Raw genomic sequence first — 17727 nt, 5'->3', positions numbered from 1 at the left:
AAGACAGGGTTTCTCTGTGTATCCCTAATTGTCCTGGAACTTGCTCTGTAGGCCAGGCTGGCCTTGAACTCACAGAGATCCTCCTGCCTCTGCCTCCCGAGTGCTGGGATTAAAAGCGTGCACCACCACTGCCTGGTGCTGAATTGTTCTTAATCATTGAGTTTCAGTATAACAGATAATTTTATTAGTTTCTTTTGCTGTGTTAGGGCCATGGGATATAGCTGTTAGCATCTTTTTTTTTTTTTTTTTTTTTTTTTTTGGTTTTTCGAGACAGGGTTTCTCTGTGTAGCTTTGCGCCTTTTCCTGGAACTCACTTGGTAGCCCAGGCTGGCCTCGAACTCACAGAGATCCGCCTGGCTCTGCCTCCCGAGTGCTGGGATTAAAGGCGTGCGCCACCACCGCCCGGCAGCTGTTAGCATCTTTTATAGTATTTTGGATTTATTTTTTGAGACATAGTCTTTCTATAAGCCTGGCTGTACTGGAACTGACTATATAGACCAGGCTGGCTTCTAACTCAGAGCTCTTCCTGCCTCTGCCTCCTAAGTGCTGGAGGATTAAAGGCATGCACCTTTAGTCTGGTTTTAATCCATTTATACATCTAGCCATTCATGTATCTGTTTTTTTCTCCAGTCCTGGAGGTTAAAGCCAGGGCCTTGCATGTGGTGGACAAGCACTCAGCTGCCGGACTCCCTCCTGAAACCCCACTCATTTGCTTGCTGCTTGATGCTGGGGACTCAGTGTGGGGTCTCTGGCATGCTAGGCAGAAGTACTCTGCCAACTGAGCTCTATCTTCAGCTTTGGTTTTTGTTTGTTTCTTTTGTTTTTGATTGTTTTTATTTTACTTTATCTGACTGTTTGTTTATTTTGAGGCAGATAGGGTTTCACTTTGTAGCACTGGCTAACCTGGTATTCACTATGTAGATTTGGATGGCTTTAAGCTCAGAGATCCTGCCTCTGTCTTCAGTTGTCTCCAAGTGCTGGGAAAGAAGGAAAATGTCACCCCTGACTCTCCACCTTATTTTTTAAAACAGGATCTTTCATTGAATCTGGATGTCACTGGTTGGGTTAGGCTTGCTGACCAATGAATTCTAGAGATCCACAGATACTTTCCTGACCAAGTCAAGAGTCTCATACTTAATAGTAGCCCAAGCTGGCCTTCAGTTTGCTATATGGCTGAGGCTGGTGTTGAACTATCCTGACTACCTCCCAAGTGCTGGGATTATAGGCATGCATGATCCAGCCCTGATTTTTAGTATAATAGAAATAATGTATAGTTACAAATGCAAGGAATGAAATTATAGCAGCTATTTTTAAGGTGTTACCATATGCATTCAGTATATAGGTGCTCTGTAGAATGAAATATTAAAACTGCTGAAGGTTGTAATTTTGTTGACTTTTGTTTTTATGGATTTGTCTATGAAAGAGCTCGGGTTCCTGCCTAGAATGATTTTAATTATTTATCACATGCTTAATTAATGCTCACATTAAAAGTAGCTTCATATTAGGTCTGGGAGTGCAAGCCTATAGTCTTAACACTGAGGAGCTTCAGGCTGGAACTAACCTGGATTATATAGAAAGTTCTGTGGGAGCCTGGATTACACAGACCCTCTCTCAAAAACAACCAACCAAGGACAAGCATGGTGGTGTACATCTCCCAGAACCTGGGAGGCAGAGACAGGAGGACCCCTGTGAGTGAGGCCAGCCTGGTCTACATATCGAGTTCCAGGACAGCCAAGGCTACATAGTAAGACTCTGACTCAAAAAAACAAAATAATGCTGGGAGGCGGCGCACACTTATAATCCCAGCATTCGAGAGACAGAGCCAGGCGGATCTCTGTGAGTTTGAGGCCAGCCTGCTCTACAGAGCGAGATCAGGACAGGCACCAAAATTATATAGAGAAACCCTGTCTTGAAAAAGCAAAAAACCAAACCAAAACAAAAAAAACTACTCAGAAACCCCCCCACTCCCCAAGGTGTTTGGGATTGGAGAGATGGTTCAATGTTTTAGAACATTTGGGTTTTTTGTTTCTTTTTGTTTTTTAGACAAGATTTTTCTGTGTAACAGCCCTGGCTGTCCTGGAACTCGATTTGTAGACCACATTGGCCTTGAACTCACTGAGATCTGGCTGCCTCTACATCCCTAGTACCTGGACTAAAGGCGTACACTACCACGCCTGGCAAGAGTACTTGCTCTTGAAGAGTACCTGGGTTCAATTGCCAGCACCCAGGTGGCAGCTCACAATTGTCTGTTACTGTAGTTCTAGGGTATCCTATGTTCTCTTCTGGCCTCAGGGTGCGGGTACTAGGCATGCATACAAGTAAAATACACATATATGTTAAAAAAACAAACCACCCACCCACCCAAAGTAAAGTTCAGATTTTCTTCCTAAAACCTATATCTGTTTACTTAAAAATTTTATTCATGTGTCCGTGGGTATATGCCACATGTGGATGCCTAAGGAGGCCAGAAGATGGCATTGGATTTTCTGGAACTGAAGTTGTAAGCAGTTAGTTGTAAGCTGCCTTATATGGGTGCTGGGGATCCAAACTCGGGTCCTCTGGGAGTTTGGGAGAGCAGCAAGTGCTCTTAACCGCTGAGCCATCTCTCCATCTCCTTAGTTATCTTTTTTATTAATTGTTTAAAGATTTATTTTATGTATATGATTGTGTACCTGGGATGCCTGGGAGTTATGGATGTTCGTGAGCTAATATGGGTGCCTGGGAAATCAATGATCTTAACTTGCTGAGCCTTCTGAACAGTTGTCCCTCCCTGGTTTTTGTCAGGGTTTCAGGCAGTCTAGGATTGCCTCCAAATTGATTATACATTAAAGCTGGGGCTGACTTTGATCCTCCTGCCTTCATCTCCTAAGTGCTGGGATCGTAGACATGTGCCACCACACTCAACAATTTATCTTTTTATTTTGTGTGTTAGAAGGCAGTGGTGTGTGTACATGGGTGCACCTGTGTTTGGAGGCCAAAAGTGTCTTTCTCAGTTGCTCTTCACCTCATTTATTTTATTTTTTAGAATTTTAGTCTTGTGGTTTGTGTGTTCATATGTGAGTGCGGTACGTTCATGGAGGTCAGAGTACAACCTTGGATCTTGCGTCACTGATTGGCTAGACTGGCTGGCCAGCAAGCTCTGGAGATCTGCCTTGCTTGTCTGTGTCTCACCCACGCTAGGACCTGGAACTCATAGAGCTTGCTCTGACTTCAAATCTTGGACCTTCTTTCCTCAGCTTCCTAAGCACTAGGATTATAGATTCGTACCTCTGTGCCCTGCTCCTCTCAATTAGAGTTTTGATCTACAGTTAGTAAATCTGCAGAAGTAGACTCCTTAAATAGGGAGGGCCAACTATATTCCATTGTATGCACAAATCACATGTTTCCATTCTTCAGTTAATGGCCATTTAATTTTTTTTTTGACTATGATACATAATCCTGTGAACATTTGTATACATTTTTGTGTGTGTCTGTATTTTTCCCTGGTGCTGGGGATGGCATATGGGGCTCTTGTAGATGATAGGCAAGTACTCTACCACTGAACTTATATCCCCAAGCCCTGGCTATGTATCTGTTAGTCTTGAGTATATCTATGAGTGGAATTACTGGGTCATGTGATTATTACTCTGTCTGGCCATTTTTAAGAAATGGCCCTTAGGGCAAAATGATACTGTTTTATGTCCTCTTGAATACAAGATGGAAAGCGCAGGCCTGTGGAACAGTTTTTTTTCCGAAGGCAGGAAGTTTGTGCTGTTTAGAGACATGGACGTGGGAGCTGAGATGGAGACAATTAGATATCAGATTAAACAGGCATATTATTTTTGGAGAAAGGATGTGGCCTGGGCTTCTATGTTGAACAATTGCTAAGAGCTTCATTTATATTTATACCGCATTCTATTTCAGTTGTTCAGAGTTGTGCTATGTAGTATTTTGTATATCTTCCTAGTATATCATGGGGAAAATTTAGGGTTGGGTGCATTGGCATGAGTAGAGTATGGCCTATACTTCTAGGATTTGATTTTGTTTTGTTTGAGACAAGGTCTCCCTATGGAGTTCTAGCTAGATGGGACTATATAGGCCAGGTTGGCCTTGAACTCCCAGAGATCTATGCTTGCCTCTGACTCTCAAGTACTGGAGTGAAAGGCTTGTACCACCATATCCTGTGTGCTTTGAGGTTTATTTTCGTTATGACCATTAATGAAAATGTAAAACAAATATAAATTGAAAATTACTCTAAGCCAGGCAGTAGTGGCGCACGCCTTTAGTCCCGGCTCTTGGAAGGCAGAGTCAGGCAGATCCGTGTGAGTTTGAGGCCAGCCTGGTCTACAAAGTGAGATCCAGGACAGGCACCAAAACTACACAGAGAAACCCTGTCTCGAAAAACCAAAAAGAAAGAAAGAAAGAAGGAAAGAAAGGAAGAAAAATTATCCTGAAAGGGTATGCTATGAACAGTTAAGTCAAGATAATTAGTGCTTATTTTATCATCCATGACTAGCAGGGTTTTTATCCATTTATTTATGTATTTATTTGTATTTTTCAAGACAGGGTTTCTCTGTGTAGCTTTTTTTTTTTTTTAACTTATTTATTACATATACAGTGTTCTGTCTGCATGTATCCCCGCAGGCCAGATGAGGGCACCAATTGTCATTACAGATGGTTGTGAGCCACCATGTGGGTGCTGGGAATTGAACTCAGGACCTCCGGAAGAGCAGCCAGTGCTCTTAACCCCTGAGCCATCTCTCCAGCCCTCTCTGTGTAGCTTTGTAGCCTGTCCTGGAACTCACTCGATAGCTCGGGCTGGCCTCGAACTCACAGAGATCTGCCTGCCTCTGCTTCCCAAATCCTGGGATTAAAGGCGTGCACCACCATTGCCCAGCTCATTTTGTATTTTTTAGGCATTGGCTTTTCAGAATTCTAGTTGGAGGATAATACTGCAAAGGTTTATTCTCACTGGTTCCCCATGTTTTGTCTGTCTAAAGTGTCAACCGAAGAAAAAGTCTGCACCACTGAAGTATGAAGTTGGCGATCTTATTTGGGCGAAATTCAAGAGACGCCCATGGTGGCCCTGCAGGATTTGTGCTGATCCATTGATTAATACGCACTCAAAAATGAAAGGTAATAACTTAGAGTTGATTATTTGTGATAAAACAGTATGTGGAATCATAGGCTTGCAGCTGCTTTTAGTATAATTCAGGATTTTTGTTACTTTAGCAGTAAGTCATTGTTTTCTTTGAAATTTTATGAATTTTTAAGAAATTCCTTCTTTTTAGTTTTTTTTTTTTGTTTTGTTTTTTAGTTTGTCTACTCTGAGATTTAAAAGTTGTTAATTTAGGCTTGTTGGTACTTGCCTGTAATCTCATGATTTGAAAGATTGAGGCAGGAATCATGAATTTGAAGGCAGCAACATAGTGAGACTGTTTTAAATAAAAATTCTCAGCTATTCTGTATATATAGAATGGAAAATGGAAATGGCTATTTAGCTTTACCAATTAATATATAATCCCAGCCCCTGTACCCCCATGTTATTTGCTGGAGATGGGGTTTCCTGTACCCCAGGCTGGCTTTGAGCTGTCGGACCATCTGTCCTTCTGTTTCCATGTGTCTGATCGGGGTGTGCCACCCAGTGTATGTGGTGTTATGACCCTGTGAAAGGGTCATTCAATCCCAAAAGGAGTCATAAACCCCAGGTTGAGAATGGCTGATTTAGGGGATTGGGAGCAGGAGAATTAAGGATTTCTACGTCATTCTTGCCTACACAGTGAGTTTGAGGCCAATATGGGATACATGAAACTGCCTTAACAAGAAAGAATGACAGAATCTTGATTTGGAATATTTTTCTTTGGTTATTGTAATTTGTTTTTCTCACTTGGTGTTTCAGGGTTTCTATTTCTGTGAAGAGACACAGTGACCATGGCAATTCTTATAAAGGAAAACATTATTGGGTGGCTTACAGTTTTAGAGATAAAGTCCATTATCATCATGGTGGGACATGGCCACATGCAGGCAGACATGGTGCTGGAAAAGGAGCTGAGAATTCTAAATCTTGGTCTTCAGGCAACAGGAATTGAACTGAACTAGGTGTAGCTTGAGCATAGGGGACCTCAAAGCCCACCTCTACAGTGACAAACTTCCTCCAACAAGGCCACACACACCTATTTCAACAAAGCCACACCTCCTAATAGTGCTACTCCCTATGAACTTATAAGGGCCAGTTACATTCAAACTACCACACTTGGTTTAATATGTTTGAATCTAAGATATTTTAAATGTCTTAAAGCTAAAGTCTAAAACTTGATTTACTTATTTTTATAGTTTGCAATAATGTATGTATGTGTGTCTGATTGAGAGTGTGAGTGAGTGCAAGTACTTAAGGCGGTCAGTGGTGTTCTGTCTCCTTAAGCTGGAGTTATAGGCAGGTGTGAGCCATGGGTGTTGGGAATTGAACTCTGGTACTAGAAGAGCAGTAAGTGTTCTTTATGGCTAAGCCATCTCTGCAGATGCCTATTTTTATTATTTGAAAAGACTAGGGTTTTATTATTTGTCTTGGTCTGGAACTTGCTGTGTAGACTAGTTTGGCTTCAAACTAGTGACTATCCTGCTTCTATTGCAGAATTATACTGTCCCCCCCAACCAGTAAATACTCCCCCTGACCCACTCTCACCCTCAAAAAGGAAAAGTGAGATTGCTGAAATTGATTTTATAGTTTGAATTTTTTATTTAATTTTTTTTTTTTCTTTTTTGAGACAGGGTCTCTACATAGCCTTGGTTGGCCTGGGGCTCACTCTGTAGACCAGGCTGGCCTTGCACTCAGAAATTTACCTGCCTTTGCCTCTGAGTGCTGAGATTAAAGATTTACTTATTTTTATTTTATGTGGTTGGGTGGTTTGCCTACCTGTATGCAAGAGTTTGGATTCCCTGGAATTGGTGTTATAGACAGTTGTGAACCCGTGTGGGTCCTGGGAATTGAACCTCTGTTTTCTTGAAGATCAGCCAGTGCTCTTAACTACTGAGCAATCTCTGCAGCCCCTACAGGATTTTTTGTTTGTTTGTTTTTATTTGTTTTTTTGTTTTGTTTTGTTTTGTTTTTGTTTTTGTTTTCGAGACAGGGTTTCTCTGTAGCTTTGCGTCTTTCCTGGAACTCACTTGGTAGCCCAGGCTGGCCTCGAACTCACAGAGATCCGCCTGGCTCTGCCTCCCGAGTGCTGGGATTAAAGGTGTGCGCCACCACCGCCCGGCCTTTTATTTGTTTTTTAAAGGATTTCTTTTTCTTTTTCTTTTATGTGTTTTGCCTTCATGCATGTATGTGCACTTTATGCCCAGTGCCTGTAGAGGCCATAAGAGTGCACTGGATCCTTGGGTACTGGAGTTATGACTGTTGTAAGCTACCATGTGGTGCTGGGAATCAAACTCGGGTCTTGTATGAGAACAGCCAGTGCTCCTAATGGCTGAGCTACCTTGCCAGCACTGGAGTTGTTTTTTCTGTTACTCTACTTGTGTTGTAGAGTTTTGGTTTCTTTCCTTTTGGTTTTTCTAGACAGGGCTTCTGTGTGTAATAGCCCTGTCCTTGCTTTGTAGACTAGGCTGGCCTCAAGTTCACAGAGATCCATCTGCCTCTTCCTCCTGAGTGCTAGGATTAAATGGGATTAAAGGCACACACCACCATGCCCAACATGCTATCTAGTCTAGATTGGCCTCTGACTCAGAGAGATCTGTCTGTGTCTGACTTCCTGTCTTAAGACTTTTTAGTCTGTGATTAAACACCATGACTAAAAGCAGCTTGGGGATGGGTGGATATTTCTTTTTTTTTTCTCTCTCTCTTTTCTTTTTTTTTTGACTGGATGGGTGGATATTTCATCTTATATTTCCATATATATATTTATTATATAAATATATATAATATATGTATTTCCACAAATATCTATCACTGAGGAATTCAGGGCAAACCTGAATTCAGGAACAAGCAGAAACCATGGAGGAGTGTTCTTACTGGCTTGCTTAGCCAGTTTTCTCCTATCACCCAGGACCATCTGCCAGGGATGGCACCATGCACAGTGAGCTGATCCCTCTCACATTGATGATCACCACAGGTTTGCTAAGGCATTTTCTCAATTGAGATTTTCTTTTCCCAAATGACCCTATCCTATGTCAGGTTGACATAAAACTAGTTATCACATTCCCTGAGTGCTGAGATTAAGTTTTGGTTTCTTACTTACTGTAGTTGTTTATTTTTCAAATACTATTTACATCATGTAGGTTGAGTCCTATGCCAGTACAGTTGACAAAATAATCACCTTGCTTATCTTAGTGGGAAATTAGAGTCCAGTAAAAGAGAGAAGCCACCAGCTAATAATTAAATAGGTAATTTCCTGAGAAGTGTACCAAACAATGTTGGCTTCTAATCAGTGTTAGGAACAGGGCCATCAACAGAAGTATTCTGGGCAGTTTTGCTTATAGTGCTTGCTTTTTTTTTTTTTTTTAAATGATTTATTTGTTTATATTTTATATTCATTGGTCGTTTGTCAAATATATGTCTGTGTGAGAGTGTTAGATCCCCTGAAATTGGAATCATAGTTGTGAGCTGCCATGTGGTTGCTGGGAATTGAACCTGAGTCCTCTGGAAGAGCAGCCAGTGCTCTTAACCACTGAACCATCTCTCCAGTCCTCTAGTGATTGCTTTTTAAAAAATTTTTTTTGAAAGATTTTATTATTTTTATTTCTTCATTTTATGTATATGAGCATTTTTCTTGTATGTATGTATGAATACACACCACATGTGGGCCTAATGCTCACGGATGTAGATGTAACCAACTGTCTTATTAAATAAGAAACACAGAACCAATGCAAAGAAGAAAGCCAAGATGTCAGAGCTAAGAGCTAAAACCTTACCCTTCCTCCTGCGGTGGTCTACCTCTCCGAAAGAGAGCTACCCCTGTGTTAAAGTCTTTATAAAGACTTTTGGTTCTGCCTTCTCATTGGTTGTAAACCCAACCACATGACCACCTCGTCACTGCCTGTCTGTATAGACCTCCAGGTCTTCTATGGTTGGTATTGAGATTAAAGGCGTGTGTCTCCAATGCTGGCTGTATCCCTGAACACACAGAGATCTACCTAGCTCTGCCTACCAAGTGCTGGGATTAAAGGCATGCGCCACCACCGCCCAGCTTTCCTATGGCTTGCTAATAGCTCTGACCCCCAGGCAACTTTATTTATTAACATACAAATAACATTTTAGTACAAAATAAAATATCACCATACACGGAGGTCAGAATCTCTGTGAGTTTGAGGCCAGACTGACCTATAAAGCAAGTTCCAGGACAGCCAGAGCTGTTACATAGAGTAACCCTGTCTCAAACCTCCTTCCCCCTCAAACACTCCCTCCCCCCAAAATAAACAAAAACCTTCCTTTCTGGGAGCTCTGTTGCATTTAGAGAAATGAGCTCATTGCTATTTCGTTCATGTTTCTTTCTCCAGCTTTCCCTTTAAATATTTTCTGTTTTGTTTTCTTGTTTATGACAACCTGTAATCAGCTGAGTTTAAAAAACCTTACTGAACATTTGTAGTAATGACTCTATTTTTCCTGAGTGTGCTTGCTGTTATTTCTTTTGTTGTTGCCATTGTCCAGTAGCCTGTGAGAGATGTTGCAGCACTTACTTTAAAAAGTATGTGTGTTCATGTATATGCACATATTAAGTACCCGTGCCGTAGGGCACGTGTGGAGGTCGAGGACTGGGGGTGTTTCTTAGTGGTTGAGTTCAGGCTGCCAGGCTTGGCCCCAGCACCCTACCTGCTTGAGCCCTCTCCCCAGCCCTGCTCATAGCAGTGCGGGCTTTCCTCCAGCTTCTTTGAAAATTTCAAGCCTGCAGAAAATTTTAAGTATAATGGAATGGACAACTATACATTGATTTAGATTTAGCAGTTATAGAGTTGTGCCAATTCTTAGTTGATACGAATATTAAAATTACAATGTAGTATAAGTACAGTATATAAAAATAAAGTGATTTTTCTTTTTGTTCCCCTTAGGTTAAATATTTCAAATGATGTTAGAAAACACAAATTTTGGGGGCTGGGGATGGAAAGTAAAGTGCTTTCCTTTCAAAGCAGGAGGACTGAATTTCAGTCCTCAGTGACAGAAAAGTCCAGGCACTGTGGGAACATCTATAACGCCAGCACTGGTGGAGCCCAGAGGGCAAGAAAGGCAGAGTTCTGCAACTAGAATTACATGTGGCTGTTGGGCTTGTAAAATGGGTGCTGGGAACTGAACTTGGGTCCCCTGCAGGAGCAATATGTGCTCTTAACCTCTGAGCCATCGCTTGTTTGTTTTAATTTATTTAATTTTATGTGCATTGGTGTGAGGGTGTCAGATCCCCTAGAACTGAGTTACAACAGGTGTGAGCTGCCATGTGGGTGCTGGGAATTGAACCTGGGACCTCTGGAAGGACAGCCAATGCTCTTAACCACTGAGCCATCTCTCTAGTACATGTCTGGCCTACCTATATATTTTATTTTTATTTTATTTATTTATTTATTTATTTATTTTTGTTTTTTCGAGACAGGGTTTCTCTGTGTAGCTTTGCGCCTTTCCTGGAACTTACTTGGTAGCCCAGGCTGGCCTCGAACTCACAGAGATCCGCCTGGCTCTGCCTCCCGAGTGCTGGGATTAAAGGCGTGTGCCACCACCGCCCGGCTCCTACCTATATTTTTAAGATGTATTTTTTATTGTTTTTATGTGTGGAGGTGTTTTACCTGCATGTGTGTCTGTACACCACATGTATGCAGTGCCTATGGAGGCCAGAACAGGGTATCAGATCTCTGGGACTAGAGAGAGAGAGAGATGATTGTGAGCAACCAACTGACTAACCGTGTCTCCAGCCCTGTAATCAACATGGGTTTTCTTTTTTATTTTGAAATTTATTTTAATTACTTGTATGTGTGGGTAATGAGTGCACAGGCCTGTGGATGTTAGAGCATTGGGTTCCTCAGAGATGAAGTTATAGGCAATTGGGAGTCACCAGATGTGACTGCTGGGAACCCAACTCAGATCCTCCTCAAGAGCTATGCATGCTTTTTTTTTTTTTTTCTTCTAGGAGCTGAGGACCGAACCCAGGGCCTTGTGCTTGCCAGGCAAGCGCTCTACCACTGAGCTAAATCCCCAACCCCGCTATGCATGCTTTTAACTGCTGAGCTATCTCTAGCCTCTTCAAAAATACTTCTATTTGTTTTTATGTGTATTTGAGGGTGCTCACAGAGGGCAGAAGAGGGTGTTGGATTCCCTGAACCTGGAGTTACAGGAGATTGTGAGCTGCCTGATCTGGGTGCTAGGAATTGAACTTAAGTCCTCCAGAACACCAAGAATCACTCTTAACAGCTGAGCCATCTCTCCAGCCATTCAGCATGGTTTTGAATATATATGTATATATTTGGGGCCTCTAACATACTCAAGTGCTCTAACACCTGCAGGACTCAGTGCTCTCCTTTCATCATGTGTTTCTGAAGACCAAACTCAGGCTGAACTCAGGTTGTCAGGTTTGGGGCCAAGTGTTTTTACCTGCTGAGCAGTCTGTCTGAGTGGCCCAGAGAGCTCCTGTGGCTATAGGAGATTTGGCTATGATCATGATGTTGAGTACTCATCCTTTTGAAATAATGACACCTTTTTTATCCTTATCTAGTCGCCAATAGGAGGCCCTATCGAGAATACTACGTGGAGGCTTTTGGAGATCCTTCTGAAAAAGCCTGGGTGGCTGGAAAAGCAATCGTCATGTTTGAAGGCAGGCATCAATTTGAAGAACTCCCTGTCCTTAGGAGAAGAGGGAAACAGAAAGAAAAAGGATATAGGCATAAGGTAAAGACAATCTATAAACAAAAGGACCTCTCAAAAATTATCTTCTTATGGGTTGGCTTGTGGAAGAAGTAGAAGAAGCAGCATTATAGGTTTGAAATATACTATTACCTTTGGTTAGTAGGATATCTGAAGAAGTAATCACTAGAAAGTGGAATATTTTGTAGGGATTAACTGAGGCTAGTTTCCATACAACTTTGTGCTGAGGGTTTTTTGGTTTTTTTATTTGTTTGTTTGGTTGGTTTTTTGAGACAGGGTTTCTCTGTGTAGTTTTGGTGTCTGTCCTGGATCTTGCTCTGTAACCTAGGCTGGCCTTGAACTCATAGAGATCCACCTGGCTCTGCCTCCCGAGTGCTGGAATCAAAGGCATGCACCAATGCCACCTGGCTTATGCTGAGTTTTTTGAAAAGTGATTCTCCCTACCTCTGACTTGCCAAAAAGAAGGGGATAATACAGTCTTCTTTGGTTATCTTCTTTGCAAGAAGAAATGGTCAGAATGAGGGCTAAGGATCTAACTCATTGGAAGAGCTCTTGCCTACTAAGCATAAATCCCTTGTTTTAGTCCTTAGGACCTAACAGGAAAGTAAAGTAAAAACAAAAGATTCTGCTTACCTTGAATACTAATTATTTCTCTTAAAAATGCAAAATGGGTTTATTCATTTATTTTGAGATAGGGTCTTGCTCTTCACCTTAGACTGTTCTGGCCTTCTTGCCTCAGCTTTCCAGGTGCTAGAATTGTAGAAATGTTCCCATAACATCCAACTTTGATAAGGCTTTTTAGTTTTATTCTTTGCCAGTTTTTAACTTTGTAGTTTCATGCCTAGTTATATTTTAATCATGAGCATTTCTCTTTGTGTGTATGTGTGAGTTTCGTTCCTGGTTTTTTTTTTTTGTTTTTTGTTTTTTGTTTTTTTTGCTTTTAGACAGGGTCTCACTGTTGCCCAGGTAGGCCTCAGACTTGGCAGTTCTTTTGCCACAGTCTTCAAGAATGCTCAGAACACAGGCATGTGCCTGCACACTAGGTTTATGAACATTTGTTGCTTTTTATTCAATTCTTTTGCTTGTTTTTGAAACAAAGTCTCTATATACCCCTGACTGTCCTGAAAATTGTTAAGTCAATATGTAGATCAGGTTGGCTTTGTACTCAGATCTACCTGCCTCTGTCTTGGAGTGCTGGGATTAAAGGCTGTGCTACTAAGCCCAGCTCAAAAGGTGGTGGTTTTATTTGTTATTGTTTTTATAGATGTGGGTGACCTTGAATTCCAGACCCTCCTACCCCCACCTCCCAAGTGCTGGGATTGCAGGTATGCACCATCACCTTTAATTTATATGGTGCTGGGAATTAAACATTTGTATTTTTTGCTTGATGCTTTGTTACAGTTTGCTTATCAGAAAAGTTTGATTTCTTTTGTTAAAAACTGTGTGCACATGTACATAATTTGAGACAGGGTCTTGCTATATAGCCCAGGCTGACATTGATTTTTGTTAAAATACACATAAAACGCAGAGAGTGGGGGACTTTAATCCCAGCACTGGAAGGCAGAGGCAGGCAAATCTCTGTGAGTTTGAGGCTAGTCTGGTCTACAGAACGAGTTCCAGGATAGCCAGGGTTACACAGAGAACCCTGTCTCAAACCCCCCCCCCCCAAAAAAAAAAATAAAAGTGACATAAACTTGTCATTGAGTCTCTTTTCTCTGTCTCTGGTATCAGTCCATCCATGTCCCCCACCCCATGTTGGGCACTGAATCCATGGCCTTTGACATATCAGGAAAGTGTCCTATTGATGAGCTTGTTGTTTATCAGCCCTTGTTATTTTCATTTTATAAAGCTGAAGCTACAGCCTTAAACCCTAACTCCTTGTTTCCCTTTTCTTGGTAGTTCTTGGTAATTGTCATTCTCTGTCCCTGTGATTTCACATTCAGTGTAGTACCTTACAGGAGGAGGCTACCTGTCTTGTGACATTATATTTTATATGCATTGGGGAGCATTCTAGTTATTTGTGACTATTTGTGACTAGTAGGTAGAATCTTGCAAATAACATTACAGAGATCCAAGGATGGAAGGGTCTGAAAAAGTAGGTGTGCTTCAGAGTCTGGATATCCTCCTTCATGAAGAATTTAGAGATGACCACATGGATTTTGTGTACCTGCTTTGTTTTTGTATCTCTGCATTAAGTAATTATGTTCCGAAGATAATTTGGTTATACTCCAAGTCATTCATAGCACATATAGAAGAGCCTTGGTTAATTAAGTACCCTGGTGATAGCTAGCACTTCAAATTTCAGGTCCTGTAGGGGCACCTGACCCACTCATTCCTCTTATATGTTTTTTCATGCTTTTCTTCTTTGAAGCTTCTTTCTTTTTGTGAAGCTGAGTGTGTGTATGCTTGTGTCCTTTATTACATGTCAGGAAGAAAATACTATTTTGTTCTACAGTGTAAATATGGAGGGTATGAGTCTTTAGAAATGGGTCTTCCTTTAGAAATCTACTGTTACTACTTTTAGTTGAAGTTAATAGTCCACTTGGTTTTGCTGATAAATAATAAGAGGGCATTTATTTTTATGGTACTAGTTATTGCAGTTATGATAGGTAACTTATTTATTTGTTTTTGATTTTTCAAGACAGAGTTTTTCTGTGTAGCCCTGGCTCTCCTAGAACTTGCTCTGTAAACCAGGCTGGTCTCGAACTAAGGAATCCACCTTCCACTACCTCCCAAGTGCTGGATGGAATTAAAGATGTCTGCCATCACCACCCAGCTTCAGAGAGGAGAACAGCAAGATTAGCCAGGCATACTTGTGGACACCTTTGATCCCAGTACTTGGGAGGCAGAGGCAGGGGGATCTGTGAATTTGAGGCCAGCCTGGTCTACACAGTGAGTTCCAGGACAGCCAGAGCTGCATAGTGAGACACTGTCTTGAAAAAGAAACAAGCCGGGCAGTGGAGGCACACGCCTTTAATCCCAGCACTCGGGAGGCAGAGCCAGGTGGATCTCTGTGAGTTCGAGGCCAGCCTGGTCTACAAAGTGAGTTCCAGGAAAGGCACACAAACTACACAGGGAAACCCTGTCTCAAAAAACCAAAAAAAAAAAAAAAAGAAAAAAAAAAGAAAGAAAGAAAAAAGAAAAAGGAACAACAAAAACAAACCCTTGAACGACAGGATGTTAGATTATTTCTGATTTGAGATGCTTATTATCTCCTTGTTTTCCCCTTTTTTTTGGAATAATTGATAATCTTATTTTCCTTTTAATTTAAGGTTCCTCAGAAAATTTTGAGTAAATGGGAAGCCAGTGTTGGTCTTGCTGAGAAATATGATGTTCCCAAGGGATCTAAAAACCAAAAATGTGTCACCAGTTCAATCAAGTTGGACAGTGAAGAAGATATGCTATTTGAGGACTGTACAAATGATCCTGAGTCAGAACACGACCTGTTGCTTAATGGCTGCCTGAAGTCTCTGGCTTTTGATTCTGAACATTCTGCAGATGAAAAGGAAAAGCCCTGTGACAAGTCTCGAGCTAGAAAAAGCTCTGATAGTATAAAAAGGACTAGTGTGAAAAAGGGCCTCCTGCCATTTGAAGCACAGAAAGAGGACCGGAGGGGGAAAATTCCAGAGAGCCTTGGCCTAGACTTTATCTCTGGGAGTGTATCTGATAAACAGGCTTCTAATGAACTTTCCAGGATAGCAAACAGCCTCACAGGATCTAAAACTGCACCAGGAAGTTTCCTCTTTTCTTCATGTATGCAGAGCACTACTAAGGCAGATTTTGAGACTTCAAATTGTGATTCTTTATCAGGTTTGTCTGAGAGTGCTTTGATCTCTAAACATTCTATAGAGAAAAAGAAACTCCAGTCAGGCCTGGTGTGCAGCTCAAAAGTACAACTCTGCTATATTGGAGGTGGCGATGAGGAAAAGCGAAGTGATTCTGTTAGTGTGTGTACCACTTCTGATGATGGGAGCAGTGATCTGGATCCTATAGAACATAACGCAGAATTTGATAACAGTGTCCTTGAAATTACAGATGCTTTTGATAGGACAGAGAATACTTTATCCATGCACAAAAATGAAACAAAGTATTCTAGATATCCTGCCACAAACAGAGTAAAAGAAAAACAGAAGTCCGTCATTACTAATTCACATACAGACCACTTAATGGATTCTACCAAGACAGTGGAGTCTGGAACTACTGAGATATCTCAGGTTAATCTTTCTGATATTAAAGTCCGTACTCCTGTTCCCAAAACCCAACCAGAATTTAGAAACGACAGTCTCGCTCCAAAATTCAGTGCACCACCAAGCATTTGTAGTGAAAACTCATTGATAAAGGGTGGAGCTGCAAATCAAACTCTGTTACCTTTGAAAAGCAGACAGCCCAAGTTCCGTAGTATAAAATGCAAGCATAAAGAAAACCCAGCTGATGCAGAACCCTCAGCTACAAGTGAGGACCTCAGCTTAAAATGCTGTTCTTCTGATACCAAAGGCTCTCCTTTGGCCAGCATATCCAAAAGTGGGAAAGCAGAGGGCCTAAAACTACTGAACAATATGCATGAGAAAACCAGAGATTCAAGTGACATAGAAACAGCGGTGGTGAAGCATGTTCTGTCAGAATTGAAGGAACTCTCATATAGATCATTAAATGAGGATGTCAGTGACTCTGGAACATCCAAGTCATCAAAGCCATTACTGTTTTCTTCTGCTTCTAGTCAGAATCATATACCTATTGAACCAGATTACAAATTTAGTACATTGTTAATGATGCTAAAAGATATGCATGATAGTAAGACGAAGGAGCAGCGGTTGATGACTGCTCAAAATCTGGCTTCTTACCGCACTCCAGATCGTGGGGACTGTTCTACTAGTAGCCCTGTAGGGACATCAAAGGTTTTGGTGTTAGGAGGCTCCACACACAATTCTGAAAAAACTGGAGATGGCACTCAGGACACAATCCGGCTGAGTTCTAGTGGGGGTGACTCTTCATTGTCTGGAGAATTATCTTCTTCCCTGTCTGGCTTAGCTTCAGACAAAACAGACCCTGCTTGTGGTAAAAGTCGCTCAAACTGTATTCCAAGGCGCAACTGTGGCCGAGCAAAGCCATCATCCAAATTGAGAGAAGCAGTTTCAGCCCAGATGGCAAAACCCCCAGTAAACCCCAAAGCCTTAAAGACAGAGCGCAAAAGAAAGTTGAACCGACTTCCAGCTGTGCCCATTGGCGCTAACCAGCTGGGAGACAAAGAAAGTGGAAGCTCCTTGAATGGCCCATCAAGGGGTGGGGCTGAAGATCTTGGGAAAGAAGAGCCTCTTCAGCAAATGGGCCATTTAAGAAATGAAGACACCCATTTTTCTGATGTACATTTTGATAGCAAGGTTAAACAATCCGACCCTGATAAAATTCTTGAAAAAGAACCTTTTGAGAACAGAAAAGACCCAGAGCTAGGCTCTGAAGTTAACAGTGAGAATGATGAACACCATGGTGTTAATCAAGTGGTGCCTAAAAAGCGGTGGCAGCGATTAAACCAAAGGCGCCCTAAGCCTGGAAAACGCACTAACAGATTTAGGGAGAAAGAAAACTCTGAGGGTGCCCTTGGAGTCTTGCTTCCTGGTGACCCTGTGCAGAAGGGGCGGGATGATTACTTAGAACACAGAGCTCCTCCTACGAGCATACTTGAGGACTCAGCAGCAGATCCTAATCATGTCGGCCACTCGGATTCAGTTGGGCCACGGCTGAACGTTTGTGATAAATCCAGTGTTTGCATGGGTGATGTGGAGAAGGAGACAGGAATTCCCAGTTTGACACCACAGACCAAACTCCCTGAACCAGGTAAGGTTACATCTGGTAGAAAGTGATTAGAGAATTTGTTGATAATGTTGCTTTCATGACAGAGTTGCTGTTTGCTGTTC

At 41.7% G+C, this 17727-nt stretch overlaps 1 protein-coding gene across 13 annotated transcripts in view; it reads left to right on the top strand.

Moving 5' to 3' along the window:
• Nsd1 (nuclear receptor binding SET domain protein 1) overlaps window positions 1–17727 on the top strand; it is a 112191-nt gene that overhangs the window by 15910 nt on the left and 78554 nt on the right. For all 13 annotated transcript variants that reach the window (XM_052729467.1, XM_052729473.1, XM_052729465.1 and 10 more), the window contains 3 exons: window positions 4980–5115; window positions 11667–11839; window positions 15088–17647. In XM_052729467.1, the coding sequence (XP_052585427.1) occupies window positions 4980–5115; window positions 11667–11839; window positions 15088–17647 (2869 nt within the window). The remainder of the gene's footprint in view (window positions 1–4979; window positions 5116–11666; window positions 11840–15087; window positions 17648–17727) is intronic.

This window comes from Peromyscus californicus, unplaced genomic scaffold, assembly GCF_007827085.1.
Source record: "Peromyscus californicus insignis strain IS unplaced genomic scaffold, ASM782708v3 Scaffold_8__1_contigs__length_139910024, whole genome shotgun sequence".
Taxonomy (NCBI): Eukaryota; Metazoa; Chordata; class Mammalia; order Rodentia; family Cricetidae; genus Peromyscus; species Peromyscus californicus.
The sequence above is the reverse complement of the archived record's forward strand: the minus strand, read 5'-3'. Positions and strand labels throughout refer to the sequence as shown.